The following is a 14,031-nucleotide window of genomic DNA, read 5'->3' on the forward strand; positions in this document are numbered from 1 at the left end:
GTGCACAGCTGATGTGGTCTGCAATATGTGTGTGCAGTGGAGGGAAGGCACCTCTTGTTGTGGCAGCTGGAAACATCTTTTGTTTTTTGTTTTTTAAACTGTCCAACTCCACCAGCCAGAATGGGAGCATTTTGAAGGCTAGGAATTTTGAAATCCTGTCTTTAAGGACCAATACTCATAGGTGGGTAGGAGTTAATTTCCTCTCTCTCTCCAGGGTTTGAGGGATGGAGAGCTGAATATGTCCATGGAATGGTGTGGAGATGTACAGTGACACCGCTGGTAGTGGTGGTGCTCTCACTTCATCTCTTTGTGGGATGGCAGGAAGAGCCTCAGATAATTCCTGGTTTTTAAGGTGTTTACTCCATAGCAGCTCATGCTTGGAATTCAGATGCTTCATCATGCAGGTGTTGCTCAGGTTCAGAACATTTTTGCCTTGCTTTAGGACGCAAGATCGTATTATCAAGGTCCTGATCTTTACAAAATGATCGGGCGAAGCTCCCCTATCCAAACCATCGGGGGGGTTTGCCCATCACTAGTTGTGATCATTCACAGTCAGAAGCTTTTCAATCAGATTCATGATCCTTAACTGATCTGATATAGGAAATGGATAAGTGTTTTTTATTTTGAAGGACTGTTTCTCTAAGCTGAAAAACCCGGTAAAGGACCATGCAAAATAATGATGTACATTGAATGCAGAATATGAAGTTGTTGCCAGTAAACATTACCTGATTGCATTACCATATATTAAAATGGTTTTCAATTCCTACAGTTAGGTCCAGAAATATTTGGACAGTGACACAATTTTCGCGAGTTGGGCTCTGCATGCCACCACATTGGATTTGAAATGAAACCTCTACAACAGAATTCAAGTGCAGATTGTAACGTTTAATTTGAAGGTTTGAACAAAAATATCTGATAGAAATTGTAGGAATTGTACACATTTCTTTACAAACACTCCACATTTGAGGAGGTCAAAAGTAATTGGACAAATAAACCAAACCCAAACAAAATATTTTTATTTTCAATATTTTGTTGCAAATCCTTTGGAGGCATTCACTGCCTTAAGTCTGGAACCCATGGACATCACCAAACGCTGGGTTTCCTCCTTCTTAATGCTTTGCCAGGCCTTTACAGCCGCAGCCTTCAGGTCTTGCTTGTTTGTGGGTCTTTCTGTCTTAAGTCTGGATTTGAGCAAGTGAAATGCATGCTCAATTGGGTTAAGATCTGGTGATTGACTTGGCCATTGCAGAATGTTCCACTTTTTTGCACTCAAGAACTCCTGGGTAGCTTTGGCTGTATGCTTGGGGTCATTGTCCATCTGTACTATGAAGCGCCGTCCGATCAACTTTGCGGCATTTGGCTGAATCTGGGCTGAAAGTATATCCCGGTACACTTCAGAATTCATCCAGCTACTCTTGCCTGCTGTTATGTCATCAATAAACACAAGTGACCCAGTGCCATTGAAAGCCATGCATGCCCATGCCATCACGTTGCCTCCACCATGTTTTACAGAGGATGTGGTGTGCCTTGGATCATGTGCCGTTCCCTTTCTTCTCCAAACTTTTTTCTTCCCATCATTCTGGAACAGGTTGATCTTTGTCTCATCTGTCCATAGAATACTTTTCCAGAACTGAGCTGGCTTCATGAGGTGTTTTTCAGCAAATTTAACTCTGGCCTGTCTATTTTTGGAATCGATGAATGGTTTGCATCTAGATGTGAACCCTTTGTATTTACTTTCATGGAGTCTTCTCTTTACTGTTGACTTAGAGACAGATACACCTACTTCACTGAGAGTGTTCTGGACTTCAGTTGATGTTGTGAACGGGTTCTTCTTCACCAAAGAAAGTATGCGGCGATCATCCACCACTGTTGTCATCCGTGGATGCCCAGGCCTTTTTGAGTTCCCAAGCTCACCAGTAAATTCCTTTTTTCTCAGAATGTACCCGACTGTTGATTTTGCTACTCCAAGCATGTCTGCTATCTCTCTGATGGATTTTTTCTTTTTTTCAGCCTCAGGATGTTCTGCTTCACCTCAATTGAGAGTTCCTTAGACCGCATGTTGTCTGGTCACAGCAACAGCTTCCAAATGCAAAACCACACACCTGTAATCAACCCCAGACCTTTTAACTACTTCATTGATTACAGGTTAATGAGAGAGACGCCTTCAGAGTTAATTGCAGCTCTTAGAGTCCCTTGTCCAATTACTTTTGGTCCCTTGAAAAAGAGGAGGCTATGCATTACAGAGCTATGATTCCTAAACCCTTTCTCCGATTTGGATGTGAAAACTCTCATATTGCAGCTGGGAGTGTGCACTTTCAGCCCATATTATATATATAATTGTATTTCTGAACATGTTTTTGTAAACAGCTAAAATAACAAAACTTGTGTCACTGTCCAAATATTTCTGGACCTAACTGTATATAATATATGGCCTAGTATTAGGACATCATTTGGATGCAGAAACTGACTCTTGATAACTGAGATGATCCAGATATTCCATTGACTGGAGCAAAGCTGCATTACACTACTCAACTTTTATTTATGTATGATCATCTGATGTAAAGTGCCACGTATTCTGTCTCTTCCTCATAGCAATGAATCCAACCGCTCTAATTATCAGTCCCTTAGATAACTGTATGGTTTTACTCACTCTACGGCTTCCACAGATAGTGTTAACTCAGCACAACGATGACTTGTAGGAAGACAAGGAGAAACGCTGTAGTTTTCTTCTAGAATCTTGTATTAAGTACAAAGTAAATGCAGGTGAAAAGGAATAATCTGTACAGGGTTTTAGGCATGTCTCTTCAGCAATGGTTTCTCTAGACTAAACTGAAGGAGAAGGGAGGAGCATTCTATACAGAAGCCAACTAAGGGAGGTACATAGGGACAAACTTCATACAGTCTAATCTACCTAGTAACAATAAAGGAATTTCTTGATAGGAGGAAAAATATGCAATGCAAGAATTACATACAACAGGTTGTTCCCATTCATGGGACACAACACTCCCCGTCTGAAATCATATGATTTCACAAGTCCTTCTACGATGTAAGGAGTAGATCCTGTCCCTCGATGTCACGAAACCTGTAACGAGATAAGAGACAACACAACAAATGCAACGTAATGCACTGAATTCAAGTCCATGCTTTGTTGATGACGCATTGTCCTTGCGTAAAAAATGAAAAAGTAGAAAATTGTAAAAAATGAATCCAAGTTCAACAAACCCATCTTCAGATTGGGGAAGCCGCAAACATAACAACTCTTCCTCCAACCCAATAATCCAACGGTAAAGTTTTAATCCAAAGGAAAAGTTCAAGGTTCAATTGGGCACGGACACTTGTGTCTCCGTACAGCAGGGGTAAGGAAAGGTACGCTCCCCGCCGTGGCAGTTTCTAACGACAAAGTTAGTTCATGTAACGTCCTCCTTTGGTAAAGGTAGCACGAGTTCGGTGACTGGACGAATCACACACATGTGCCAGCCGTGGCACGTTGAAGACTTGTAGTCGGTGAAACAGTGAGCGATGTGAATAAGACGAGCTACGGCTCGTACCTCAGATGACCAACTTGAGAAGCACTCGAAGCGATGAGATCTTAACTTCTGTTTTGATGTCACTGAAGTGTAGCGAGCGGAGACGATTGGTCTAATTTCCTTGTCGGATTCTGGTTCCACCAGCTCGTACATGTTGTCGGCGTAGTTATCGCAGGTCTCCTCGTATAAGATACTTGGAGGTGTCAGCCACATGTTGTCGCCGAGTTTGGACGCAGCAATGAGTCTCATTCCTCGGTCAGCTGGATTTTGTTTGGTGGGAATGTGGTGCCACTGTTCAGCATGATCTCTGTCGAGGATATTTTGCGTAATCTCAACAAAGCATTTCTCCATCTCTGGTTGTCTTTCCAAAGTGTGTTTTAGAGAGGAGGACCTTGCGGTTGCTTGCTGGGAGTTGTTTGGCAACCTTGGCCTTGGAGACCGAAAGGGTAATGGGGCTACCCAACTGTTAGAGTCATTTGGAGAGAACTCTTTATCCATAATCTTTATGAATTCTTTGTCTTCTCTCATCGAAGCCAATTTGTTGTCTTCATTTGTAGACTCGAACGCTGTTGACCCGAAGTCGTCATCCCAGAGATGATATGCGTTCGCGCAGTCGGGAGGCTGCTGTCGCCACCTGGTGTCTCTCAGCTTCTCTTTCACCCCGTAGTGATGCGGACATGGTTGAAAGTGAGTGCCGCGACCATTTGGGAGGATGTGCGTCTTGTAGGAGGAGATCGCGTCGGAACTCTTCACTTTGCCTACGCAGACGTTTCCTATGATCACCCAGCCTAAGTCGTAGCGCTGAGCAAATGGCGCGTCGTGTGGTCCGTTGATTTGTTGGCGCACTTTGTGTAGCCGGAGGATGTCCCTTCCAATCAGAATCAGGATTTTTGCACTATGATCAAGAGGTGGGATCTTGCTGGCGATAGTTCCCAGGTGAGGGTGGTGAAGAGCTGCCTCTGGTGTTGGAATCTCTTCCCGGTTAACCGGTATCTGGTTGCACTCGACGAGTGTCGGTAGAGGTATCTCTACGGTATTTTCCAGAGATGTTACCACGAGACCACTGGATCTTCTTCTGCAAGCTTCTGAGATGCCGCTGCAAGTACCTAGTGTGTAAGGGTAGGCATTTCCTTTTAAGCCGAACAAGTCGAAGAGTTCAGACCTGGCGAGTGACCTGTTGCTCTGGTCATCCAGGATGCTGTACACCTTCACGGCCCTTTCTGGGTGACCTTTGGGATATACCCTTACTAAGCATATTTTCGCACAAGACTTGTCCCAGAGATCTTCTCCGCAGACTGCGGTGCACGAGGAGGATACTGTGAGGTGGTTCGCAGCTTGGCCTGTACTCTCCCCGCCATGACTTGTGGTAGGAGAAGGTGTAGGTGCAGGATCAGGCTGAGATGGGTGCAGCTCTTGTACGTGATCTGTGCTGTCACACTCCATACACTTAATTGTAACATTACAGTCCTTGGCAAGGTGTTCTGTAGAGGCACAACACCTGAAACATACCCCAAACCTTTTCAAGAGTTCCTTTCGTTCTTGAAGGGGTTTCTTCCTGAAGCCAATGCACTTCTTCAGGGGGTGTGGCAGTTTGTGAATAGGACATTGGCGGTTCGGATTTTCCGCCTTCCCGCCTTCAGTGCCATTGTCTGGTGCTGATGGTGTAGGTGGTAGAAAGTCGGTCTTCTTGACTGATACTGGGCCCCTACATTTTCTGTCATTTTGATGAGGGCTCTCATATCCGGGAGCTGGTGAAGTGGAGCCGGTTGGTTCTCCACAGGTGAAGCTGGGGTCTGCCTTACGTTCCGCGATGCCGTTGATGAACTCGCAGAAGTAGGAGAATGGAGGGAAGGAGACTTGGTGCTCTTTTTTATAGTTTGTTCCTACCGTAGTCCACCTTTCCTGCACGTTGTAAGGTAACTTGGCGACTATGGGTTTCACCCAACGAGCGGTGTCCAGGTAGCTGAGGCCAGGTAGGTGTGTGTCTGTTTTGGCCAGCTGGAGCTCGGACAGCAGGTCGCTGAGTTCCTGGTACTTTGAAGCATCCTTGCTAGATATTTTGGGAAGGTCGTATAGTATTTTCAGCAATGCATCTTCAATTGCTTCAGGACTGCCGAAGCCTTTCTCTAGCCTGTCCCATGCGGTTGCGAGACCAGTTGTTGGGTCGCTGATGTAGACGGATCTGAGTCTCTTGATTCTCTCAGTAGACCGTGGCCCTAGCCACCTGATTAGCAAGTCCAGCTCTTCAGCAGCCGTAATGCCAAGGTCACGCGTTGCGGTTTTGAAGGCACACTTCCACCCTCTGTAGTTTTCAGGCTGGTCGTCATACTTTGTGAGACCGGTGTTGGTGAGTTCTCGGCGGATCATGTACCTCGCAAAGTTGGACATGTCTGATCTTTCCGATTGTTGGGGCACATTTGCTGACTGCGTGATGCTGGTTGCGTTGTTCGTAGCTTCGTGGTTCGGGAACATGGGAAAGTACGGAGTGGCGTAGGCGTTTAGACCAGTGACCGCCGGTTTGGTGTGTACAGTCTCTGTTGTATGCGGGTCTGGAACTACACGGTTGTTGGGAGTGTAGCGCCTTGCCGGCATGTTAGGTTGCATGTAGACATGGGCATACGGAGGTTGCTGATGCGCAGGGTGTGGCTGTGCATTGGAATATGAAGCTGGTTCAGGCTTGAAAGTCTGAGGTGCATTGGACTGACCTGGAAGGCTGGAAGCTGTAGGTGGATCAGTGTCTTGAGGCTCTGGAGAAGTGTTAGCACTGACGGGAATGTTGATGGTAGTTGGCAGTTCGTCGGCTTGGCTCAGCACGTAATCTCTTGTACGCTTAAGTGAGTCTTCTGTGTCGAGATCACGCAAACTGGCGCTGCCTTCTTGGCTCCCACCCAGAGCTTGCTCAAAGACTTTTAGCCTTGCCATGGCCGCCACATGTTCACATTCCTTCTGAAGAGCTTCAATTTCTGCTTCCTTGCGTGCAGATTCTGCTTTCATCTCCGCTTCTTTGCGTGCAGATTCTGCTTTCATCTCCGCTTCCTTGCGTGCAGATTCTGCTTTCATCTCTGCTTCTCTCTGGGCGAAGATGGCGTGTACTTTTGTTGTTTCTGCTTCAGCGCGCGCCTTTATGAGCTGCTCGCTGAGGGTTGAGTACCTTGATGAGCCTGATTTGAGTGAGTGCCTTGAGCTCTTAATGGACCTGGATTTGTAAGATGCCGCTCCTGACATTTGCGCAATTTTTGCTTCAGTCTCGCTCACAATGTCGCGCACGGTGCGGTCTCGTTCAGCATTATGCTGTTGGAAGTCCTGTAGTTCTTTTTCAGACTCAGACGTATTTGCTCTCAGCAGGGTAGAGGAATATTTTTTACAAATCTCTTTGTAGGACTGGTATGCTGAGTAGAGTTGTTCCAGGGCTCCCTCTGATGGTAGCTCATGAGCACCGGTCGCAGATAAAACAGTCACTTGTTTTTGCACTCTTTGCCACAATAATGTTGTGTGGGTAAATAGTTCACTTCTGGCTGTTTCTAGGTTCTCTTTAACCTTCCATGTTGGTTTGGTCAACCGCTTAGATCTTTCACTGCAATGTAAGTGTGAGTCCATGTCTTCCTCTTGTTGCTTTAAAGCAGGTAGTGAGAGGGTTCTCTTTGGCTCCATCAGGAAGGGTGAATGCTGCTCTGCACTGGTTGTCATGGAGATCAATACAATGTTGCAATCTCTGCAGCCAGCAGTCTGTTTTGCAGGATGTATTTACTGAGTCTCTGGCTGCAATTTACAATTAGCTTATGGGGGATTCTTGGTTTATAGCTGCACACAGTTCTGATAACAGGTTAATACTTTACAGGGCACTTTGTAAGAAGCTGCTATAAAGTTTTATGCTGTGGCTTGTTATCAACCCCTTGGGGTAATCCTTTCTCTGGATTGTATGCAGTATAGCACTCCTGGAAACAGGTTCTTTACTGATATATGAATACTAATCCCAGTCACAGCTAATCCTTTTCACTATTCTGTCTCTTCCTCATAGCAATGAATCCAACCGCTCTAATTATCAGTCCCTTAGATAACTGTATGGTTTTACTCACTCTACGGCTTCCACAGATAGTGTTAACTCAGCACAACGATGACTTGTAGGAAGACAAGGAGAAACGCTGTAGTTTTCTTCTAGAATCTTGTATTAAGTACAAAGTAAATGCAGGTGAAAAGGAATAATCTGTACAGGGTTTTAGGCATGTCTCTTCAGCAATGGTTTCTCTAGACTAAACTGAAGGAGAAGGGAGGAGCATTCTATACAGAAGCCAACTAAGGGAGGTACATAGGGACAAACTTCATACAGTCTAATCTACCTAGTAACAATAAAGGAATTTCTTGATAGGAGGAAAAATATGCAATGCAAGAATTACATACAACAGGTTGTTCCCATTCATGGGACACAACACCACGAGAACAATGAAAAGGCCACAATGCTGAATGTGACTTACAGAAATACCAAGAGTTGGTCTGATATTGGTAACCATTTATAACACTGGCAAAAATATTGCAATTATTTATTAATGAATATATGAAACAGAAAATTGTTCATCATAGGTAGTTTCTTATTACATATATTTCTGCAGAATTTACTTTGAATTTTATAACAAAAGTTGCACTTTTTAAAATGAATTGATTGTATGAATTCCATGTTTTAGCGCCCATTTTCCCGATGTAATGAAAAATGTTCTCCAGGAAGTAGAAGAGCTCCTATATATGGGCACCACTTTTGTTGCTATGACTGTGTTTCCTGCTCAAATGGAGAAATGTCCCAAGTACCAGGTGGGAAGATGGTAGAGGATAAGTCTTATTAGTGAAAGTGTGAAATTCAAATTCATATGAACAATATGGCTGGGAAGGTTAGTACAATTGCTGGGGTGCTTGGTACTCATAAAGAGCAGTTGGACTTTTGGATGGGCTCGATTCGTATACCAAGTATAATGGAACCACTGCCCCTCCAAGGAAGAAACACGAAACGTGCGCATTGGGGCACGTTACACAGGATGTCTAACCTGACATGGGTGAGTTATTGCAGATGTATACTCAGTTGATTAGAGGTTTCACCTCCTGATTGTGCCTTATTAATAAGCTTGTTGCTACAGTAAACTGGGTGATATCTTTAATACTATATTCTTGTGGGATGACCTTTACACACAATGTGTGGTCATTTAATGATTTGGGTTTTGGACCATATATAGGATTCATCTTGTTGTTTTGGAATGTACAGTACAGACCAAAAGTTTGGACACACCTTCTCATCTGTAGAACAACTATTAAGAGGAGACTTTGTGCAGCAGGCCTTCATGGTAAAATAGCTGCTAGGAAACCACTGCTAAGGACAGGCAACAAGCAGAAGAGACTTGTTTGGGCTAAAAAAACACAAGGAATGGACATTAGACCAGTGGAAATCTGTGCTTTGGTCTGATGAGTCCAAATTTGAGATCTTTGGATCCAACCACCAAGTCTTTGTAGAAAAGGTGAACAGATGGACTCTACATGCCTTGTTCTCACCGTGAAACATGAAGTAGGAGGTGTGATGGTGTGGGGGGGCTTTCCTGGTGATACTGTTGGGGATTTATTCAAAATTGAAGGCATACTAAACCAGCATGGCTACCACAGCATCTTGCAGCGGCATGCTATTCCATCCGGTTTGCGTTTAGTTGGACCATCATTTATTTTTCAACAGGACAATGACCCCAAACACACCTCCAGGCTGTGTAAGGGCTATTTGACTAAGAAGGAGAGTGATGGAGTGCTCCGCCAGATGACCTGATCTCCACAATCACCAGACCTGAACTCAATCGAGATGGTTTGGGGTGAGCAGGACCGCAGAGTGAAGGCAAAAGGGCCAACAAGTGCTAAGCATCTCTGGGAACTCCTTCAAGACTGTTGGAAGACCATTTCTGGTGATTACTTCTTGAAGCTCATCACGAGAATACCAAGAGTGTGCAAAGCAGTAATCAAAGCAAAAGGTGGCTACTTTGAAGAACCTAGAATATAAGAAATATTTCAGTTGTTTCACACTTTTTTGTTAAGTATTTCATTCAACATGTGTTAATTCATAGTTTTGATGCCTTCAATGTGAATCTACAATTTTCATGAAAATAAAGAAAACTCTTTGAATGAGAAGGTATGTCCAAACTTTTGGTCTGTACTGTACGTTTTTTCATTATTTTCAATGCAACAATGCACGTCAAAAACAAAAAATAATTGACATGCTGCTTCTTTATTCTTTAACCAAAACTCCTAGGCAAAAAACAATGTGCTCACAATCTTTCGGATTTCTCATAGATTTTGCTGGGGAAGTCATGCATGCAGTTTAGGGCAACAAACTGCACCGAAAAAGGGGAACAAATGCCGCAAAAATGCAGCGTGCACACAGGGCATGGGCTAAAGGTCCATTTGCACACAACAATATTGCTAACGAGATATCGTCGGCGTCATGGTGTTGGTGACGCACATCCGGCCTCATTAGCGATGTCGTTGTGTGTGACACCTTTTTGCGATCAGTAACGATTGCAAAAAAGTGTCAAATCGTTCGTTGTGTACACGTCATTCATTTTTAAAAAATCGTTTCTTGTTTGGAACGCAGGTTGTTTGTCATTCCTGCGTCAGCACACATCGCTATGTGTGACACCGCAGGAACGAGAAACAACATCGCACCTGTGGCTGCCGGCAATGAGGGAGGAAGGAGGTGGGCAGAATGTTCCGGCCCCTCATCTCCGCCCCTCCTCTTCTATTGGGCAGCCGCTTAGTGACGCCGCTGTAACACCGAACGAACATCCCCCTTAAAGAAGAGATTGTTCGGTGGCCACAGAGACGTTGGTGAACAGGTAATTGCACGTGACAATGCCGTAGCGATATTGTTCGCTACGGCAGCGATCACCCCGTGACGCACCACCACCACGGGCGGGTGCTATCGCTAGCGATATCGCAGCGTGAAAAGCCCGCTTTAGGTATTTCCACAACAGAGTCACTAAAAACTCATGTGTGGTTTTTACCTGCTTTGTTTCTGCTCTTGATGAAAATCTAAGGCCATGTGCCCCCTAGAAACTGACTTTTTCTTAAGGAAAAACCAGACCCTCTGAAGGTATCCCGCACCTGCGGTAAAAAATATGCACCAAAACCTCAACGAATTCCGCATGTGGTTTTGCCACGGTTTGTTGCAGATTTGCCGCGGTTTTTCCACAGGTTGGTCCTGGCGGGTTTTTACCATTATCTATGGCAAAAACCACAGGTACCTGCAGAAAAGTAGTGACATGCACATTAATTCTGCAGCGGAAAATCCGCGGATAAGTCTGCAGGTATAAAAAAAACGCAGTGTGCGCACAGCATTTTCTATACCCATAGGTTTTTCTGGGAAATGACTGCAGAAATTTTAGACACATTTTCTGCAGCAAATCCGCGACAAAATCTGTGGTAAATCCGCAGCGTGCGCACATAACCTCAAGGGAAAATCTGCACAGAAAGCTCAGCATACCCTCAAGAGAAACTGACATGTTGCTGATTTGAAACACGCATCGCAGGTTACTTTATGGTGGAAAAAAAAGAAGCCAGTGAGATTTCTATAAATTACATTAACTTTACGGGAACTATAAGATGCAGCATTTTTGAGTCAAAAACTCGCCAAAAAAACATTGTGGAGGCTTAGAATCAAAGACAAAAATGTCATGCAGTCTAAAGCCAGCTTTACATGCTGCAATGTATCTTACAACGTGTCGGCGGGGTCACGTCGTAAGTGACACACATCCGGCATCGGAAGGTACATTGCAGTGTGTGACAGCTACGTGCGATTGCGATTGAACGGTAAAACGTTCATCGCATACACATCGTACATTCCTCATGAATTGTACGTCAGATTGTTCATTGTACCCGGGGTAGCACACATCGCAGTGTGTGACACCCCGGGAACGATGAACAGATCTCACCTGCCTCTTGCGGCTCCCGGCCCACAATGCAGAAGGAAGGAGGCGGGCGGGATGTTTATGTCCCGCTCAGCTACGCCCCTCCGCTTCTATTGGCCGGCTGCCGCGTGACGTCATGGAAGTGGACGTTCGCCGCCCACATCGAGGTCGTATGGGAGGTAAGTACGTGTGATGGGGGTTAATCGTTTGTGCGGCACGTTCAACAAATTGAATGTGCCACACATACGATGGGGGCATTGCAAATCGCATACGATATCGTATGCGAAATTGCAATGTGTAAAGCAGGCTTAAAGCCTGCTTTACACACTTCAATAGATCTTTCAATCCGTCGTCGGGGTCAAGTTGTAAGTGACGCACATCCGGCATCGTTCGTGACGTGTTTGCGTGTGAAATCTACATGCGATCGATATTGAACGAAAATACGGTGATCGCATACACGTCGTTTATTCCTCATACATTGGACGTTTGGTAGTACGAAACTAGTCAATTGTAACGTGTGACATCCCTCATACGATTTTGATGTCTGATGCTATGTGCGCAGGTCTGCGCTCTGCACCGCAGCTTAAAAAAGGTCCGCTTCAGAGCGCAGCTGAAAAGCTGCGTTCTGAAGCGCCTCACAATGTCTGTCATGCACTAATCTCTGTCAGTCCGTCACTATCTCTGTCCCTCTCTCTCTGTCCATGTCAGTCTATCCCTCTTACCCCCCTCTCTCATATACTCACCGATCCCCGATCTCCAGCGCAGCGCTGCACGGCATTCACACTGCTCCGGCGGCTTTTACTGTTTTGAAAAAGCCGGCCGCCCATTAAACAATCTCGTATTCCCTGCTTACCCCGCCCACCGGCGCCTGTGATTGGTTACAGTGAGACACGCCCCCACGCTGAGTGACAGGTGTCACACTGCACCCAATCACAGCAGCCGGTGGGCGTGTCTATACTGTGTATTGAAATAAATAATTAAATAATTAAAAAAAACGGCGTGCGGTCCCCCCCAATTTTAAAACCAGCCAGATAAAGCCATACGGCTGAAGGCTAGTATTCTCAGGATGGGGAGCTCCACGTTATGGGGAGCCCCCCAGCCTAACAATATCAGCCAACAGCCACCCAGAATTGCCGCATACATTAGATGCGACAGTTCTGGGACTGTACCCGGCTCTTCCCGATTTGCCCTGGTGCGTTGGCAAATCAGGGTAATAAGGAGTTATTGGCAGCCCGTACTGCCAATAAGTCCTAGATTAATCATGTCAGGCGTCTATGAGACACCTTCCATGATTAATCTGTAAGTGACAGTAAAAAAACACACAAACACATGAAAAAATCCTTTATTAGAAATAAAAAACACAAACACATTCCCTCATTACCAATTTATTAACCCCCGACAAACCCTCCATGTCCGGCGTACTCCACAGTCCTCCAGCGTCGCGTCCAGCTCTGCTGCATGGAGGTGACAGGAGCAGCAGAAGACACCGCCGCTCCGGTCACCTCCACGCAGGTAATGAAGACAGCCGTGCGATCAGCTGCTGTCACTGAGGTTACCCGCTGTCACTGGATCCAGCGGTGGATGCAGCGGTGGCCGCGGGTAACCTCAGTGACAGCTCAGCTGATCGCGCTACTCACCTCAGTTGCTGACTGGAGCTGACCGGAGCGGAGGTGAGTAGCGCGATCAGCTGAGCTGTCACTGAGGTTACCCGCGGCCACCGCTGGATCCAGTGACAGCGGGTAACCTCAGTGACAGCAGCTGATCGCCGGCTGTCTTCATTACCTGCGTGGAGGTGACCGGAGCGGCGGTGTCTTCTGCTGCTCCTGTCACCTCCATGCAGCAGAGCTGGACGCGACGCTGGAGGACTGTGGAGTACGCCGGACATGGAGGGTTTGTCGGGGGTTAATAAATTGGTAATGAGGGAATGTGTTTGTGTTTTTTATTTCTAATAAAGGATTTTTCAGGTGTGTGTGTGTTTTTTTACTGTCACTTACAGATTAATCATGGAAGGTGTCTCATAGACGCCTGACATGATTAATCTAGGACTTATTGGCAGCTATGGGCTGCCAATAACTCCTTATTACCCCGATTTGCCAACGCACCAGGGCAAATCGGGAAGAGCCGGGTACAGTCCCAGAACTGTCGCATATAATGTATGCGGCAATTCTGGGCGGCTGTTGGCTGATATTGTTAGGCTGGGGGGCTCCCCATAACGTGGAGCTCCCCATCCTGAGAATACCAGCCTTCAGCCGTATGGCTTTATCTGGCTGGTTTTAAAATTGGGGGGACCGCACGCCGTTTTTTTTAATTATTGAATTATTTATTTCAATACACAGTATAGACACGCCCACCGGCTGCTGTGATTGGGTGCAGTGTGACACCTGTCACTCAGCGAGGGGGCGTGTCTCACTGTAACCAATCATAGGCGCCGGTGGGCGGGGTAAGCAGGGAATACCAGATTGTTTAATGGGCGGCCGGCTTTTTCAAAACAGTAAAAGCCGCCGGAGCAGTGTAAACGCCGTGCAGCGCCGGGGATCGGGGATTGGTGAGTAAGAGAGAGGGCTGCTAACTTCAGTCAC

At 45.8% G+C, this 14,031-nt stretch overlaps 1 protein-coding gene across 1 annotated transcript in view; it reads left to right on the forward strand.

Annotated features, from left to right (window-relative positions):
- Positions 1-14,031, forward strand: part of LOC142313192 (vomeronasal type-2 receptor 26-like) — a 121,834-nt gene that overhangs the window by 90,469 nt on the left and 17,334 nt on the right. Inside the window, exon 5 of the mRNA XM_075352406.1 lies at positions 8,207-8,330. Within this exon, the coding sequence (XP_075208521.1) occupies positions 8,207-8,330 (124 nt within the window). The remainder of the gene's footprint in view (positions 1-8,206; positions 8,331-14,031) is intronic.

This window comes from Anomaloglossus baeobatrachus, chromosome 1, assembly GCF_048569485.1.
Source record: "Anomaloglossus baeobatrachus isolate aAnoBae1 chromosome 1, aAnoBae1.hap1, whole genome shotgun sequence".
NCBI lineage: Eukaryota > Metazoa > Chordata > Amphibia > Anura > Aromobatidae > Anomaloglossus > Anomaloglossus baeobatrachus.